This window comes from Phacochoerus africanus, chromosome 7 (assembly GCF_016906955.1).
Source record: "Phacochoerus africanus isolate WHEZ1 chromosome 7, ROS_Pafr_v1, whole genome shotgun sequence".
Classification (NCBI taxonomy): Eukaryota; Metazoa; Chordata; class Mammalia; order Artiodactyla; family Suidae; genus Phacochoerus; species Phacochoerus africanus.
In genome coordinates, this window is record NC_062550.1 from 257,785 (window position 1) to 275,465 (window position 17,681).

Here is a 17,681-nt window from a genome sequence, read left to right on the forward strand (position 1 = left end):
GACAGGCGCTGCCTGGACCTGGAGCTGACACCCAGCTTCAGATGCCAAGTCCAGTGTGGCTGGAACATGGGCCCCAGGGCTGCTGGCCGAGCACCAACTTTCTCCCCTTCTTGGCTTCCAAAAGGTGGGACAGGAGGTGCAGGCCTGCCTCCCACCCAGACGCGGGGAGAAGATCCTCCACCCTGGGGAGGGGGGCGTCTGACAACAGAACACCCGGCGGGACGCACGCCCCCTCGGGTGCCTGGGCCCCTGATGCAGCCATCTCTCTCGCTGACACGCCCTCCCCACCCACACAATGTTCCACTGATGCCAGGCAGCCGCTGCACACCCCACTCAAACCCCTTGCTCTTGCCACGTGAGAAGCACATGGAGTCTGGTCCTTTCCTGCACCCACATCACTTCCAGGCTCCAGCTGGACACCTACCCCCTGAGCTCAGCACGGTCCCATCTCGAGATTCTGCATCTCACACTGAGCTGCAAAGTTAGCCACTGGAAGAAACTACACATTGATTCGTGTTTGAAGGACAGCAAGGCAAAAAGACAGGTTGTGCTTGTTCCTGCAACAAGCACCCAGGGCTGGGACGCCTCCTCCAAGAACACCGTTTTGAGCCCCGCCTGCAGAGGGCGCTGCTGTCTTCCACTGGCCTGGCCGCTGAACTCGGGCTGTTCTGAGCATCCTGGGGCTGGTCCCCGCAGTCCCAGCCTCTCACTCACGTGCCAGCAGCCCTTTCCCTGTGGAGGTCACCGCTTTCCCTGCCTTGTCCAGGGCCAGGGGTGATCAGAATAGCCACGTGGCTGGCTGTCCAGCTCGGAGGCAGCATTGCTGTGTCTCTGAGAGGAAGCACTGCCTCCTTGGGAACCACATTCCACATGCAGCAGTGCCCAGTCACCCACAGGCAGCCACAGCTTCACCAGGGGTTGCTGGGTGTGGAGTGAGAGCCACCTGCCCACGTGCACTGGTTGGCTTCCGCGCACGGCCCAACCACCTACACGGGCATTGTCACAAGCTGGCACCCAGGTCTTCAATTAGCGGCTCCACCGTTCCATCAGATCACTGATTTAGGATCTTGGGGGGTGGGGGTGGGGGGAACCTCTGTTCTCCCTCTGGTCAGAGGCAGTGTGGCGCAGGGGCCTCAGAGTTGGGCTTCGAGAGTGACTGGGGTTGATGCTGGAGGAACCATGGGGACGGGGGCGCAAGTTCAAGGACACAATGATGTATCGGTGGTGACGAATCGCTGCCCCACAGCACAGGTGGTGCCCGGCATAGCGGCCAGGGGCTCCCCTCTGGGGAAGGGTGCTGTGGGCTCTGGGATGGCCCCACTGGTGGTGCAGGGGTTTGGTGAGAAGCTACACGTGACCTCCGCTTCTGCCCCAGAGCGCCCGTGGGGAAAGCTTTGCGGTTCCTGCAAAAGGAAGTCACCAGGTCATCTGGTCTCCCGTTCTTAAAAGTTATCGAGGACCTCGAAGAGCTTTTGTTTAGAGGGTTCAATCTGCCAATACTGATCCCTGGAAGTTAAAGTGTGAAAGTCCTTATTTGCTTATTAACTTTATTTAAACATAAAAATAAACTTATTACATGTTACCATAATGACAATTTGTTCAAAGGAAAAATAACCATTTTTCCAAAAAAATGAGAAGAGTGGCGTAATTGTATGTTTTTGCAGACTCTCTGGCTTCTCATATCTGCTTCTGGTCAATCTGTCACAATATGTCTCTGGTCGAACTATATTAAGAAAATCTGGAGTTCCCGTCATGGCGCAGTGGTTAACGAATCCGACTAGGAACCAGGAGGTTGCGGGTTCGGTCTCTGCCCTTGCTCAGTGGGTTAACGATCCGGCGTTGCCGTGAGCTGTGGTGTAGGTTGCAGACGCGGCTCGGATCCCGCGTGGCTGTGGCTCTGGCGTAGGCCAGTGGCTACAGCTCCGATTGGACCCCTAGCCTGGGAACCTCCATATGCCGCGGGAGCGGCCCAAGAAATAGCAACAACAACAACAACAACAAAAAGACAAAAGACAAAAAAAAAAAAAGAAAAAGAAAATCTGACCAGAAGGAGGAGTTTGTCGGAATGCTTTTATGCTCTGTCAGCACATCCCAACTGTGAGTAACGCTTTCTTGGGTTCGTTGCCGTGTGGAATCAGAAACCTTTCCAGGAGTTCTCTTGTGGGGTAGCAGGTTAAGGATCCAGTGTCACCCAGCAGCTTTGGCTGCTGCGGTGGCATGGGTTCAATCCTTGGCCTGGGAACTTGCTCACACCAAAGGCACGGTGAAAAAAAAGAAAGAAAGAGAAAGAGAGAAAGGAAAAAGGGGAGGAAGGAAGGGAGGGAGGGACCTTGGGAGTTCCCATCATGGCTCAGCAGAAACAATCGGACTAGTATCCGTGAGGACACGGGTTCGATCCCTGGCCTTTCTCAGTGGGTTAAGGATTCGGTGTTACCATGAGCTGTGGTGTAGGTGGCAGACACGGTTTGGATCCCGAGTTGCTGTGGCTGTGGTGTTGGCCAGCGGCTACAGCTTGGATTATACCCCCGGCCTGGGAACCTCCATATGCCGTGCTTGCAGCCCTAAGAAAAGACAAAAGAAAGAGAGAAAGGAATCTTTCCACACTGAGCCTTCTGTCCTCTGCCACATGACAACCCCCTGGTGCATCTAGATTCTGAACGGATGTTTTTGCTCAGGCATGACTTGGAGCGTCATATATGGGTCATTTGGAAAGTCTTGGCTCAGTGAGTTATAAGGATCTTCTCAATGTGGACAGTCTGAAGAAATCACACTCATCAATTTCTCCATTGACCTTATCGGAAAAAATCTTTAAGTATGAGGAAGCTGTCAAATTCGTGGCGGTGGAAGTTTTCCCAAAACCCAATTTTTTCCTGAAAGCTGGATGTTATCATTGGCAAGATATGCTGTCATCATTTTCCTTGAAGTGCCAGCCTTATTTTGTCCATTTTGGGGGAAATGACCACCAATCCCCAAGACTGAGTGACCATGGTTAGCCTATCCGTTGTTCTTCCAGATAAGACCAGCTGGCCAAACTGGCTGCTGTGTCCACACCTGCCCTCCCGAGGCCCCTGTCCTGGCTCTGCCCACAGGGCTTCACGGTCACCCCGTTTTGTCACAAAAGGTTAAAAAGAGCTGTACTCAAGGAGACATAACAATCTGAATAGTTGTACTTCTTCATCGAAGACATTCTTAAGTAAAACTGACGTGTGTGTGTGTGTGTGTGTGTGTGTGTGTGTTCAGGGCCTCGCCCCCAGCATGTGGAAGTCCCCAGGCTTGGGGTCAAAATGGAGCTGCAACTGCTGATCTACACCACAGCCACAATAGCAACGCAGGATTCGAGCCACACCTGCGACCTACACCACAGCTCACAGCAGCAGGATCCTTAACTCACTGAGCAGGGCCAGGGATCGAACCCGCATCTTCATGCACACTACTTGAGTTCGTTACCACCGATCCACAACGGGAATTCCAAAACGGACCTGTTTTTGAACTGTGGACTAGAGGGACACGGCCACGACCAGCCATTTGGGGCGTCTGCCGCCACTGTGCGTTTCCATAACCGCGGGAAGGTCAGCTCAGTGAAAAGGCAGAGATGTCCTGTCTGAAAACAGCAGTGACCTCACAGGCCCCCGACGGACCCGGAGCTTCTGGGAGAGCCCTTGGAGCTGCATGGTCCGGGCACAGTCACAGACCGTTTCTGTTCAGTCTAGGCTTGAGCCTGAAGTTGAGGGGTCTGAGCTTGTTGTTGTATTTCCCCGGGCCATTTGTGCCTTTCAAAGCAGTCACCTTCCTCTAGTATCTGCTCACGGTCCCCATGGCCTGGCCAGAGGAGCAAAGGCCATAGTGAGTTGCTCTGCTCCTGCAGGCCTTGATCTGCCGGCTTTCCAGCTGCAGCCAAGCATGCCTGACTCTCAGCCCCCAAGGGGCCTCCTGACAAATTCTCGGTTCCTCTCACACTGCTGCTTACGACCACTCTCTTGGAAGAAACTGGCTCACTTAGAGAGAAATAGGACTAATGAGAAGAGCGCCACAAGGCCTCAACGCCACGGAGAAAGGTGGCAGCTGGGGCTGCAGCCAGACTCAGCACAGCAAGAGCTGGGGAGGAGCAGGGCAACGAGGGCGGGGAAGTCAAGCCACCTCCTCCCTGCGGGCTCCTCAGCAGCCCAGTTCCCTGGGGCCCCCAGCAAGGCCTGAGCATCCCCTGGGTAGACAGAAATAAGGGCACCCTGGTCCCCTACTGCCCTCGCCCTACTTGGGGGCTGTTTGCAGGTGGGCAGATAGGGTGTGCAGGGGCAGAGAGAGGCTCTGGGGACCCAGGGAGGGGGAAAGGGCAGCCACTCCTGCTCTGCCCTGGAGAGGCCCCCAGCATGGTTTCAGGACGGTATGCTTGGTCCCTTGGAGGTCAGCGCTGGTCACGCCCCTCGTGCAGTGGCAGAGGGGCTCAGAGGAGCCACAAGGCTGGCTGTCCATACAGCAGGAAGGGCAGGGGGCGATGTCACCTCCCATGGCCACAACCAGTGGTCGGACTAGAGGTGGACATTCAAGGAGCTGAGTCTTCAGCCCCCAGCACGTGGCTGTGGATGTGAAACCATTTCCCACTCAGAGAAAGCAAAGTTCCTTGGAGAAATGGCCAGTTCCACATCCAGGGCTGCCTCTCTGCTAAGCAGGAAAACGCGCCCCCCAAAGACGTCCGCACCAGTCCCTGGAACTTGTGAGTGTAACCTCACTTGGAAGAAGCCTCTTGCAGCTGTAATGAAGGGCCTTGAGTTGAGGGCACCCTGGATGAAATCTGGGTGGGCGCTCAAGGCCATCGCAAGTGTCTTCACAAGAGAAAGGCAGGAGACAAATACATAGACCGAGACACCAGCCACCACCCGACAGTTGCCGGCGGCCACCCGAGGCTGGGAGACTCAGGAGGGGTCCTCCCAGAGCCTGGAGGGAGCCCGGCCCTGCTAACACCTGGGGCTCAGACTTCTGGCTTCCAGAACTTGAGAGAATAAATCTGTTGTTTTAAGTCACCAAGTTTGCGGTAATTAGTTACAGCAGACACAGGAAATTAACAGTCTGGGGTCTGGGTGTCTTGTTACACCAGACAGCTAGACATCCTCAGAGACCGCTGTGGTTCAGAAGGACCCAGGTGCCCCCCTGGAAGCCCCTCCCCAGCCCTGCCTGAGCACCGGTAAGGATAACAATGCACAAATATGCTGAAGTCTATGTGTTCTTAGTACACAGCCAGACAACTGGATCATGTTTAAAGGGTGCTGGGGAACTAGATCTTGCAAATTGGTGAATTCCTTTTTTTTTTTCTTTTTAGGATTGCACCTGCGACATATGGAAGTTCCCAGGCTGGGAGTCAAATCGGAGCTACAGCTGCCGGCCTACACCACAGCCACAGCCATGCAGGATCCAAGCCGCATCTGAGACCTACACCACAGCTCACGGCAACGCTGGATCCTTAATCCGCTGAGAAAGGCCAGGGATCGAACCCACATCCTCATGGATGATCCGGAGTCAGGTTCGTTAACCTCTGAGCCACAAAGGGAACTCCCAAATTGGCAAACTAAGAGAAAGACAGGGAGTTCCCTTAGGGTGAAGCCGGGTAAGTATCCCTCGGGTTAGGGTTAGGAACCTGCGTGCTGGGGGCTCGAGGCAGAAAAAAGAGCAAGGCAGGAGCATTTACTTGACTTTCCGGCACAAACAGCCCCGGGGGAGGGGCAGGGGCTGCTGCTCTCCCTCCAGCAGACCCGAAACTACAGCACAGCAGCCTCGAGACAACCCTGCCTCCAGATGAAGCGGAGCCACCACCCCTAAGGCCCTCTTGCCCCCAGCAAGCCAAATCCAAATCTGATTAAGTCTCTAAACTCATTTACCAATTAGCAGGAAATACTGAGGAAAATATTAATAGATTCCAGGCAGATGCAATCAGCAAAATCCCAACAGGAAATTCCTAGACAAATGATCCACTTTCTTCCAAGAAATAAAGAGCCAGTGGTGGGAAAGCTGCGGCTGGACTGCTGCAGCTTTGAGGGTGTGTGCTTGTGGGTTGCAGACACAAGGCAAAGGGGGAGACCCGTCAGCCAAGCAGAGGCTTCGCCTGGGGCCCGTGGAGATGTGCGGGTGTCTTCATGGGTCAGGATGGGAGCAAGGAGCATGTGTTTATGATATGACGTTTCCTGCTGTGTTCTGTTTGCTCTGTGTTCTCAGAGGGGACTGAGCCCAGAGGCCTTGGTGCCGGTTTCGCGAATGCAGAGGAGAGCAGGGCGACCCCAGGAGGGTGAGCAAGATGTTTATGGCAACAGGAACAGCGGGACAGTGAGCCCAAGAGGGAGGACTCCACCCGCAGTCAGTGCTCCACCGCAGGGAGCCTCAGCCTCAATGAGGGTCGGACTCACCAGCTGTTTCGAGGCTTTTATTGCCCCTGGGGATGGGGGCCAACCGGGCAGGGAGTGCAGGTGGGCCTGTGGGGACCCCTGGAAAGGCCGCGGTGGGTCATCCCTGGGTACCCGGGGTACCCAGCCAGGCTTGGGCAGGTGGACAGGCCGGTCACCAGCACAGGACACCGGGGCAGTACTTGTCAATGAGCCCCTGGTAGTAGGGCCGCAGCTCGTCCACGTCCGGCAGGTCGGAGCCCTTGGTGTAGAGATCGAACTTGCTGCAGCGGGAGGGACAGCGCTCCGTGAAGCAGCCCCCAAGGCCCCGCCCCGCCCCCAGCCCCCCAAGGGCACGACCGTACTTGAACTCCTGCACCCAGGGCAGCATGGCCAGGTCCTGCTCGTTGCACAGTTGCCGGTAGTCGCCGCCCGTGTGCCACGGGTAGAAGGAGTGGAAGCGGATGATGTAGAAGGCCTGGGGCGGGAGGAGCCACACCGACGGCTCTAGGCGGGGCGGGGCGGGGGCGGGGCGGGGGCGGGGCCCTTGGCTTTGTTCCTCCCCGCAACCTACCTCCCCTGGGAGGGAGAATTTGTTGAACTTCATCATCTGGTACATGTACTCTGTGGGAGGGAAGGAGGGAGGGAGGGTGTCACCACTAGGCATCCGGTTCGGGGAGGGCCCACCGCCCTCCCGCGTTCCAGCGTCTCTAACTGGCCTCACCATCGTGGCCCCAGGACATCAGGACATTCTCGAGCCCACAGTGGGGCTGGTACATGCCAAGCTCTGTGCTGCAGGGTGAGATGAGAGGGTGAGGGGGGGGTCAGGAGCCCTGGGGAGGGAGGAGCACTGGCGAGGCAGGCTCACCTGTAGACAGGGTCCTGAAGGTCAGGGTTATCCTGGAAGGTAGAGTCGCAGAAAACCACAGAGGCCTGGGGACGGCAGCCCACAGGGAAGGTGTCTCCAACGACGGCCCACTGGAGGGACGGGCGGCTGCGGGTGAGCGCGACTGGCCTGCCCATCAAGTGGTGTCCAGACCCCAGGGCTGAGGCCGCCCAGTGCCCCACCCTGCGCACCCCTCTCCCCCACTCCTCACCTGGGGTTCCCCTGCCAGAACCAGGACCTTCCCCAGGTCATGCAGGAGCCCGACGAGGTGGAACCAGTCTGGGAGAGAGGCCAGGGCAGGCTGGAGGGGGGATGCAGGGCCCAGGGCAGAGGAGGGGCTGGGGCGGGGGGCAGGGCCAGGCCCCCAGCACCCCGGGCAGGCGGGGGAGCACACCTTTGTCAGGGTGGGCCTTCCGGATGCCCTCGGCCGTCTGGAAGGCGTGGAAGGAGTTGGGGAAGTCCACGTCGGGGTCGGACTCGTCCACCAGCCCGTCTAGCATGTCCACGGCCTCCAAGACAGTCATTCTCTTGTAGGAGAAGCCCCCGAACTGGGCGTGCTGGGCCAGGAAGGGAGAGGTCAGGGTGGCCCCAGGACCGGCCCTCAGGAGGGGTTCGCGCTAGGAGTCCGGCAGCTACCTTCTTCCTGACGAAGTCCACGGTCTGCCACGTGTGCATCAGCTTGTAGGTGCGGAAGACCCGGTCCAGCAGCGGGCCAGACTGCGAGTCAGAGGGTCAGCCAGGCAGCCCGCCAGCCCCTGCTCCTCACCCCAGGGGGCCACTGCCTCCCCTCTCCCAGGCCCGGCCCCAAGGTGTGAAGAGGGCATCCCCAGGAGCCGTGCCAGGGGACTGGTGCTGCTCTCCCCAAGGAGCGGGGGTGGGAGGGGGGTCTCACCGTGTAGTTTCGGAAGCTGCCCTTGTCTTCGGCCGCCTCTGGGTCCATATCAGGCCGACAGACCTGGGAAGGGTCTGGGTCCTGGTTGGGCGGGGGAGCAAACGCGTTTCACCGAGACGCCTTGGCGAGCCTGAGGTGAGATTGCGGCTCTCCGGGCGCCTTACCTGCCAGCGGATGCCGCAGAGGCCTGCTTCCAGGTGATGCACAGATGCGGGCACACAGTACCCCCACCCGCGTCTCAAGGCCTGGGTCCACGGGGAGCCCAGGGCTCGGATGGTGACCATGGCCCCAGCCAGACCACGACAGAAGGAGGGGGACCTTGGACCCAGATGAAGGCCAGGAACCCGCGGGAAGAGGGCCTGGTGCTGCCTTTCCCTGAGGGAGCAGCTGCCGGTGCGAGGCCTGGGATACTCACCTTCATCCTGAGAGGGGGCAGTGCCGGCGAGTGGGCAAGCCCGCCCCAGGCCTGTGTGCCCCTATATATGCCCACAGGTTACATAAGTGACCGGACACCACCCAGCCCCTTGGCCTTGGCCTTCGGTAATGAGTGACCATCCACCCTCCTCCTGGCCTCAGCGAGTTAATGTGTCAGCACAGGAGCAGCCCTAGTGGCCCGGCTCCCCCCCGCCCCGGCCACTGACCTGCCTGGGAGGTCAAGTCTGCTTGCAGCCAGCTCTGCTCCGGCCCCACAAGCTTTAAACACTTCCAGGCCCCAGTAGGCCCCTCCCTCCCAACACCTTATCCCCGGGCACCTGGGGTTTGGGGCAGGGTGGGGCATATTTCAGAAAAAGTTATTTTGAAGCTTGTTAAGATGGGAGGAAGACTTTATTGGGAGATGTGCTGTAGGGAGGAGGGAGGGTGGCGAGAGGAGATAAAGGGTGGGGAATTCTCGCTAAACTGACTTAGCGGGATTCTGGCTGCAGGAGGGTCGGCTGGTGAGGTCAGGGTGGGATTCCTGCTAATACCGGCGAGGCCTGCGGGAGCCCCAGGGCTCAAGTTCCGTTGCGTTGCGTAAGGGGTCTTCATCTGGCTCTTTGGGCCAGGGCAGGGAGGAATTCACAGCCCTCGTCATGTGCGGGCTGGCCTAGGCCATGCGGACACAGCAGGGACCACGGGGCCTGGGTGGACGGTCCGTCCGTCTGAGCGCCGAGCATCGTCAGGGTAGGGTCTCAGGCGGGAGGGGACAGTGGGCAGGTGCGGGGCCCTGGTCTCCAAGGGGTTCTTCCTGCCCGTGCTGAGGATCAGCCGGGGGTGCTGGGGCCCCTCATCTAAGGTGGCAGAGTTCCCCCGGCCCCCGTGAGCCCGTAGCCCCTCCTCTTCCCCACGCACGGGCGTCCCTCACTGCTTCCGGGGTTGAGTTCCCCTGCCTCCTCCTCCCACTGGGCTGTCAGCCTCAGGGTTGGGCGCATGTGCTTTATTCGCTGTTGCCACGAGTGCTCCGCCAGTGTTTGCTGCAGGGATGGAGACGGGGCTCCAGGAACCATCACCCCAAAGCAGATGGTGGCTTGGACCAAGAGAAAGAGCAAAAGCTGGCTGACAGGATCTGGGTGAGGGAGACGAGGAGGAGGGAGAGGAGGTTTCGGCCGGAACAGGAGGAGGAGGTGGCAGGGGCAGAGCTGGGGGACTGGCACCAGACCTCCAAGTGAGAGGTCAGACAGGTGGCTGGGACAGCACTTAGAGCTCAGGGGTCATGTGGACACCAGGTCCGCTGCTGTGACCATGGCAGGTGGCCATACAAAAAAGCAGCCCAAGACGGGGAGCACCTTGGCAAGGGCATGGAGCAGGGCACTCCTGGGGGCCTGGCAGCCTGTGTGCCACGTGGAGGGTGTGGTATGGGGTGGTGTTCCTGGCAGAGGGTGCACCCTGTGTGTGGGACCAGAGGGGGGGACTTTGCCCCCGTGGCTGGAGCCAGGAGGGTCTTGGCCCAGCCAAGCTCCTGACTCTCCCCAACTCAGCCCTCCTCTTCCTCATTCCCCAGCCCCCCTCAAACTGTACTCACTGCCCCCAGGCCCCGTCTGCCTCTGCTGGCACCGCTCTGAGCCCCAGCCTGCTGGCCTCATTGGCGCCCCTCACACGCCCATCCCAGCGACATCCAACATTCATACCTCCTGTGCCAGGGCACCGGGCTCCTTCTCCCCCCAGCCTCCCAGCAGGGCAGGGACCAGCCCCAACTGTTCATACAGGGCCTGCTGGAGGGAAGGTGAGCCCTGGGCTCGAAGAGGGAGCACAGGGGTGGGAGCTCAGATGGTTCTTCCAGGAGCCTCTTAGCCCGCCCCAGGGGTCTGAGGGGTCTGTGGCTGCAGCCCTGACCTCTGGCTGCAGTATCTGCCTCTAGAGTTGGGATAAACGCAGCGCTCCCCTCGCAGGGGGGATGAGAAGATGACATAGAAAACAAAATAAGTGCTCCAGGAACATTTGCAAATAGCAGAAACCACCTTCCTGAGCCCTGGGCCCATGAGGCATGGGGTGCCAGTACTGTGGGACTAGCAAAAGGCTCTGATGGCACAGCAGGTAAAGCCTGCCCGCCACCGGGGTTGGGGGGCGAGATGCACACTGAGAACTCTGCCCACTGGCTGTGGAGGTGTCCTTCTGATAATTTGAGACCAGTCCCCTCCCACAGGCTGCTGCCAAGTCTGCTCTGTAGGGCCAGCCTGCTCCAGCCTCCTGCCGTCCACACACTGGGCAGGATGGGGCTCACGGATCTGTGCCCCAGTCCTGCCCCGCCCTGCGCTGGGGAGCCAGAAGGATATCCTGCCCAGCCCTGCTCCAGAATGCCCGGGCAGGCTCTTGAACCCTCACACCCCCACCCCGCTGCCCTCGGGGCCTCCCTTGCGACCTTGGGCCCAGCTGGAGTGGAGCAGTCCAGCTTGAATCCTGTGACATCAGGACCAGCAGGGAGGGGCCATCTCTCCTGCTTGCCTAGTGGTGGCTCACGGTGTTCTGGCCTCTGGCGTCTGCTCTATGTACTCGGACAGGCCCCGCCCCTCTGTGACCCTCTGTGGCACCCAGTCCAGCCAACCGCCTGGCTTGGCCGAGGGTCACCCTCTGAGGTGCAGAGCCTCTGGGTGTGAAGCCTCTGCCAGGTCCACACACGCACGTGGGCTTGTGTCCACAGTCATTCTAAGGTGGCAGCAGCAGAGCCCGGTGGGAGAAGGGTGGGTGGGGCGTCCCAGGCGCTCGCATCACGGTTCCGGTCGCGAGCTCTGGGGCTGGTTCTGGGCTGTGGGCTGAGCTGCAGCTCTGGGATTGGGGTGCAACACCCCAGCTGAGACGGGCTGGGGTATGACCTGCCCCACTTCAGCCATAGCTGTGGGGGCTGCTGGGGTCCACAGGGACTGTGTCCCGTGGGCCAGCGGACCCGACAAGCTGCCAAAGGCGGTGGCTGAGGTTTTGCACCTGGCAGGTGCCCAGCACACAGCCCACACGCAGGAGCTGGGCTCGAGGCCTCCGGGGACCCAAATGTCGGCGGGGGCCATTTTGGCGAGGCTGGCCCAGATCAGGGGCCGGCCTGGCACTTCTCTGTGGCTGGAGAGCCGGGTGCAGCTTCCAGACTGCAGGCTGGGGTGCGGGGTGCTGGGGCTGCACAGCAATGGAAGAAGTCTGGCCTGGGGGCTCCCTGCAGAGGGAGATGGGGGAAGTAAGCCCAATGGTCCAGCCTCTCAAGGACCCATAAACCCACCCACTTTCTCCTCCACACAGGCCTGGGGTCATTGCCAGGGGAAGCCCACTCCACCCCCCAAGTCTGGATCACTGCCAGGGGAAGCCCACACCCCCGCCCCCCAATCTGGAGCACCGCCAGGGGAAGCCCACTGAGCTCTGGGCTTGGGTCCTGGCCCCCAGCCATCTCAGAAACCGAGGGCACATGTCTGTTCACCTGCACCTCCCCGGACAAGGGGCAGCCCTGGCCTCCGTGGGCTATTATGCTCAGGACTCAGGTGACTCTCCCCTCAGCCCCTCCGTTGGGGTGGGGGAGGTGGGTAGGCCTGGGGATCCCTCCAGCCTCCCTTTCCTTTTGAGGGATCTGCTCTGCCAAGGGGGAGTGGGCATGTGCCCTCAGAGGGGAGGCAAGGCAGAGGGGCCTCTTGCCCTGCTCAGGGTGGCTTAGGGCCTGGGGGACTGGCCCTGGATTTAGCCCTGAGCGCTGACAGCAGGTGGGAGGTTCCCCCAAGCTGGGGCCAGAGGCCGGGGTGGGGGGTGGGGGGGCGCCTTCCGGCCATTCCGGCTTCCTGCTCCGTCGGTCGGGGGTCATGCCGGTCTGAGCCCTGCTCACCTGGGTCGTGCGGGCAGCCGGCTCCTGCCCAGCCCTAGGGACAGTGTGCCTGGCAGCTGCAGGTAGAGGAGGCTGATGCAACCAACGGTGACCGGCAGGAGCGGGACCATGGCGGGCGGGGCTGGAGCGGCGGTGAGCTGGCAGGTACGAGGGCGACCCTGGGCTGAGCCACCTCTTCCGCCCTCGCCTCGGGGAAGCTCCTGGTCAGCGGGCGGTCGGGGTCCGGCTGGGGCCTCGGCGGCACCTCCAGCGCTAAGTAGTCTTTCAGGGAGGCGGGGCCGGCCGCGCCGGTGGGCGGGGCGACGGGGCGCCCTCCCCGGACCCTCACCCTGCCCCCGGGGGCTGCGGCCGGCCGCGCTGCTGGCAGGCGTGTGGGTGCTGGGAAGGGAGCGCGGGCGGAGGGCCTCTCCGTGCTGGGCGGCTGGCCACGGACCCCAGGATGCCAGGCTCGCCCCGCCACCTTCTGGCGCCACCCAGCGCCCGGAGGGACCAAAACTTCCAGGCCGGGGGTGGGAGGTGAGGGCTGGGGGGTGTTGCGGTCTGCGGGGCTGGGTGCCGCCCACCACCTCTCGGTCCCTTGGTCTCAGCTCCCAAAAGTCTGCCAAGCCCAGAGGGGCCGAGGCCTGGCCAGAGGCGATTTTGAGGCCCCTCCTCAAGCTCCTCTAGCAGGTGTAGCCCTCAAAACGCTACCCTTTCTCCCCGCTGCTGAAGCCTTAGACGGTTTTGTAAGAACTTTAATACGTGAGAACTTCTCCTTACCACCGACTGTGGATTCCTCTTCCAGGTCCAGATGGGCGCCCGGTTCCTGGGCCCTAGTGCATTCTGTTGGGTGGGGGCATCCTGGCGTCACGTACACACATACATGCATGTACAGGTAAAAATGTGTGTGACAGAGAGCGCCGTCCTCTCTTCTGGTTGACACTGTACCAGTAGGGACTTAACTGATCCTTTGGTAGTGAGCGGCGAGGCCATGCACAGGCTTTCCAAGAGCGCTCTCTACAACGCTTCTTCGGGAGCTCATGGGTGGGTCTATGAGGATTCCTCCAAGTGGGGATTCTGGCCGAAGGTGAGCCTGTGTTCGTGGGGACAGATGGAACCGAACTGCTCTCCACGCAAGATGCCGCGCTGTCAACCGAGCAGACTGGGCGCCAGCACTTCCTCATTCCTCTGCGCATGCGAGGGGACAGTGGTCCTGTCACCCCCTGATCACAGACATGACCGATCCTCTCAGAATCTCTGCGTCTATTTCTAGTTCCTCTTCCGTCCTCCCCTGCTCCGGTCCTGCTCCCGCTTTCGGGTCCTCATGAGTGACCTGGTCACTCCCCGTCCCTCCTGCACGCGCCAAGGGAGCTCAATAAACATTTGCTGGATGAATAAATCGACAAGTGCTGAGCACCTGCCACATGAAAGCGCTTGGCTTTCCACCTGAGGAAGGTAGGAAGCCCCAGCAGGCGTCCCTGCCTCGGGTTCTTTCGCCAGGAGGAGGGAGGTGATGGCATCCCATGCCCATTAGGAAAGTGGGATTCAGCACGGAGGTGGGTGCTGCGGGGACAGAGTGGATGGCTCAGCCCTTCTGTTTGCTGATGCAGGGAGCCGCTGGGGAGGGGGAGGGGTTAGCCCCCTGGGGGACATCCTGGCAGAGGTGGCTGGCCTCCAGCGGCCTGGGCCTGTGGCTGAAAAGAAGGCAGTCCTGGAACATGGTCTGGGGAGTTTCAGGCAAGGTCCTGAGGGGAGAGGAGTGGAGAACATCACCCGCACAGGGCCCAGAGAGGGCCCAGAACCCAGCATGCCAGCTCCAAAGTGACAAATAGGGAAGGGGGGCAGCAAGGGGCCCTGGGGAGACCCAGGTCCACAGCTGCTGCTGCTCCTGTGAGCACCCCAACCTCCCTCAGCCTTCTGTGTCCACAGGGCTGCCAGCACCACCTCTCCAAAACACGTGTGATCATGTCACTCAAGCCACCAATGAAGAAAAAAACAGACTCCCTGTCTGGGAGTTCCCACTGTGGTGCAACGGGATCCACAGCGTCTCGGGAGCGCTGGGATGCAAGTTCGATCCCCGGCCCACACAGTGGGTTAAGGACACAGCATTCCTCCAACTGTGGCTTAGGTCGAAACTGTGCCTCGGATCTGATCCCTGGCCCCAGAACACCATGTGCCACGGGCGGCAAAACAAACCAACCTGCTTCTAGACTGAACAGGCAGAGGCAGGCCTGAGTGATGTGGGCTGGCCTGGGGCCCACCGCATTCTCTCTTGGTGGGGAGCTCATTTCGCCCAATTGCTCCTGACGGGACTAGCAAAACCTGCGATTCCACAGCGCCATGCAGGCTGCAGCTCACACACCTGTACCTGCTCACACGTCTCGGAGGGGAACACACTCCCTCATCCCCGGTGGAGGAGCCGCTGCTGGGCAGGGCCGGGCGGCCCCCAAAGCCACGCTTGCCATCAGAGACATGCAAGAGGCAGACTAGAGGTTCCCCTGGCGAGCGGGGACTGGGCCACAGGAGGTGGATGGTGCTGGTGACCCTGGAGGAACAGTTTCAAGAAATTCACCTGGGGCAGGAAAGGCTAAGGAGGCAAATGGCCGGGCAGACATCATGCCGGGGGGGTTTCGCTCCAGTGCTTTAAGGTGGCAGAGACTGAGTTGAATCCTGATGATGAGAGGGAAAGGCTGGGGGTGGGGAGGGCAGAGGGCCCAACCTCCGTGGTAGCGGTGGAAGGGGAGGTGGGGGTGAGGGAGGAGGCCCGGGCTCTGGCCATGCGACAGGTCCTGCCCCTGCGGCTTCTGTTTTCTCTGTGAGGGAGGCCGTGGGCTCATCTCTGAGACATGGGAGGTGGGGCCAGAGGTTTGAGGAGACTGCAGATCGAAGAAAGTTGATGCGATGTTGGCAGGCAGGCTGGGCAGCGGGGGTGCACCCGTCCTCAGCTGGGGTCATTGAGGCACTCTGCAGCAGCGAGGGCAGGCCCCGGGGGAGGTGGGTGGGCAGAGCTGTGTGTGGCTGGGGTTTGCCAGATGGGGATGGTGAAAACAGTTGGGGAGGTGGGAGTGATTGGAGCCACGCTGGGCGGGGGCACAAGGACGGAAGGAGGAGGCCCAGGGGCCCACTGGAGAGTCACTCCCTCAAGACGGTGAGCCTGCTGGGCAGAGAGGAGGCACAGTTCCTTGAAGGGGAGGAGGTGGGCAGGAGAGAGCTCCTCTGAGGGTGACATGGACAGGGTGGTGGGCGGGAAACTCAGTGCCAAGGAACTTGCGTGGGGGTGTCATGGTCTAGATGGCCTCAAACCTACCTTCGATCCCACGGTGCCTCCGAGAGGGCGGCAAGGGATGGGCTCCTTGCAAGGTGGGCCTAGGGTGGGGGACAGTGGGGTGCAGGGTCCCCACCATCTTTGGGGGAGAGCCAGTCCTGGGCTCAGGTGCCAGGCCAGAGGACCTGCCAGGGACACTTCTGCCCATGCATAAGCTCATGGTGGGCAATGTGGTGGGAGGATGTTTTTGGTGTGACAAAAACCAAAGCAAGACAGCTGGGGCAAAAGGAGGGTTCTGTGGGGTTCTGTAGAGTGTCCCACAGAAACAGCAGGGGCTGCGGCTGGGCCTGTGCCCAGGGGCAGGGACGGGAGCTCCTGACTCTGGGTTGGGTTCCTTTCGTTCTCCAGGCTGGTCCCAGCAAGACGGGGTGGGGGGTGTACACAAACGTCAGCAGTTGGTTCCTTCATAGTTTCCTTTTTTTTCTTTCAGGGCCGCACCCACAACATACGGAGGCTCCCAGGCTAGGGGTCCAACTGGAGCTACGGCTGCCGGCCTACACCACAGCCACAGCAACACCAGATCCCAGCCACATCTGTGACCCATACCACAGGTCACGGCAACATCGGATCCTTAATCCAGTGAGCAAGGCCAGGGATCGAACCCAAAACCTCATGGTTCCTAGCCGGATTCCTTTCCGCTGCACCACAAGGGGAGCTCCCATAGGTTCTTTTTTTTAACAGCCACAGCAACATGGGATCTGAGCCTCGTCTGTGACTTACACCACAGCTCACAGCAATGCCGAATCCTTAACCCACTGATGGAGGCCAGGAAACTGCTGAGCCATAACTGGAATTCCATTCTTCATAGGTTCTTTTTTTTTTTTTTTGTCTTTCTAGGGCTGTACCCACGGCATATGGAGGTTCCCAGGCTAGGGGTCGAATCGGAGCTGTACACCACAGTCACAGCAATGCCAGATCCTAAGCAAGGCCAGGGATTGAACCCGCAACCTCATGGTTCTTAGTCGGATTCGTCTCCACTGCACCACAATGGGAACTCCCTTCATAGTTTACTGACACAGCCAAACTCACCCAAAAACAAGTTCGCCCTGCTGCTGCCTCCCAGTAAGTGAGGGAGCAGCCCTGAAATCCCCCCCACCACACCTCCCTAGTTCCTTTCCTACACTCTGCCCCCTTGCCCATCCCTGTGCCACCGCTAGGGAGGCTCTGGTCGCCCCGCCCTGAGGGTGGTGGGCACTGTCAGGGATCCTGGCTGATGCAGCCTTCTTCCGAGGATGGTGCCTGGGCCCCCGGCCCCTCGCGGCCTAGAACACTGCTCTTTGTGGCAGAACCCGTAGCACATCTTTTTAAAAGGACATGTGCTGGAGTCGCCATCAAGGTGCTGTGGAAACGAATCCGACGAGGAACCATGAGGTTGAGGGTTCGATCCCTGTCCTCACTCAGCAGGTTAAGGATCTGGAGTTGCAGAGAGCTGTGGTGTAGGTCGAAGACGCGGCTCAGATCTGATGTTGCTATGGCCGTGGTGCAGGCCGGCAGCTGTAGCTCTGATTTGACCGCTAGTCTGGGAACCTCCATAAGCCTTGGGTGCGACCCTAAAAAGCGAAAGAAAGAAAAAAGAAAAGAAAAGAAAGAAAGAGAAATAGACATGTGTTAGGCGTTTCATCCCCCTTAGACGGGGCTTCCAAATGGGGCCAGAGCCCTCCTCAGGCTGGGATCTCCAAGGGCAGGGCCTGGGTGAGTACTCCTCCCATGGCCAGCCTGGCAGCCCCCGAGGCACGGCCCAGGCCCCCTTGTCAGTCCATCGGGTTTGGGAAACCTGTGGGTAGAGCCGGACCCACCAGCCTTCGTCCAGACGGACAGCGGCAGGGGAGAGAACCCGGGAGTCCCAGCACCCCAGACCAAGAGCTCCCGGAGGCAGCGTCCGACCTGACTGTTCGCGTGGGAACTTCGACCGCGAGAGGCGCCCAGAACCCTGCCGCTCCCGCCGCTGACCCGCCCGAGCT

General features: G+C 60.3%; 2 protein-coding genes and 1 long non-coding RNA gene across 5 annotated transcripts; all 3 read right to left on the bottom strand.

Moving 5' to 3' along the window:
- Positions 1 to 5,944: 5,944 nt before the first annotated feature.
- Positions 5,945 to 11,258, bottom strand: MIOX (myo-inositol oxygenase). 3 transcript variants are annotated; one of them, XM_047785864.1, is made up of 10 exons: positions 8,788 to 11,258; positions 8,147 to 8,227; positions 7,891 to 7,971; positions 7,649 to 7,811; positions 7,466 to 7,533; positions 7,237 to 7,346; positions 7,093 to 7,160; positions 6,943 to 6,992; positions 6,734 to 6,846; positions 5,945 to 6,630 (listed from the first exon to the last, which is right to left on the bottom strand). In XM_047785864.1, the coding sequence occupies exons 2-10, from the start codon at positions 8,192 to 8,194 to the stop codon at positions 6,288 to 6,290; spliced, it is 1,044 nt and encodes a 347-aa protein (XP_047641820.1). In that variant the 5' UTR covers positions 8,195 to 8,227; positions 8,788 to 11,258; the 3' UTR covers positions 5,945 to 6,287. The 3 variants fall into 3 exon arrangements, with proteins under 3 accessions (XP_047641820.1, XP_047641818.1, XP_047641821.1); XM_047785862.1 differs by having other exon boundaries at positions 8,562 to 11,258; XM_047785865.1 differs by having other exon boundaries at positions 6,396 to 6,652; positions 8,562 to 11,258.
- Positions 11,259 to 11,338: 80 nt separating this feature from the next.
- ADM2 (adrenomedullin 2) lies at positions 11,339 to 12,762 on the bottom strand. Its single transcript, XM_047785866.1, has 2 exons — positions 12,417 to 12,762; positions 11,339 to 11,762 (listed from the first exon to the last, which is right to left on the bottom strand). The coding sequence occupies exons 1-2, from the start codon at positions 12,524 to 12,526 to the stop codon at positions 11,444 to 11,446; spliced, it is 429 nt and encodes a 142-aa protein (XP_047641822.1). The 5' UTR covers positions 12,527 to 12,762; the 3' UTR covers positions 11,339 to 11,443.
- Positions 12,763 to 13,132: 370 nt separating this feature from the next.
- Positions 13,133 to 16,174, bottom strand: LOC125130505 (uncharacterized). Its single transcript, XR_007135721.1, has 2 exons — positions 14,758 to 16,174; positions 13,133 to 14,140 (listed from the first exon to the last, which is right to left on the bottom strand). It is a non-coding gene; the product is annotated as an uncharacterized LOC125130505 (long non-coding RNA).
- Between the last annotated feature and the right edge of the window lie 1,507 nt (positions 16,175 to 17,681).

Coding starts and splice junctions, on each gene's coding strand:
- ADM2 (XM_047785866.1), bottom strand. CDS start 12,526: ATGGTCCCGCTCCTGCCGGTCACCGTTGGTTGCATCAGCCTCCTCTAC. Junction 11,763..12,416: donor CGGCTGCCCGCACGACCCAG/GTGAGCAGGGCT, acceptor CTCCCTCTGCAG/GGAGCCCCCAGGCCAGACTT.
- MIOX (XM_047785862.1), bottom strand. Junction 6,993..7,092: donor GATGTCCTGGGGCCACGATG/GTGAGGCCAGTT, acceptor TCCCTCCCACAG/AGTACATGTACCAGATGATG. Junction 6,631..6,733: donor CCCTGGGTGCAGGAGTTCAA/GTACGGTCGTGC, acceptor CTCTACACCAAG/GGCTCCGACCTGCCGGACGT.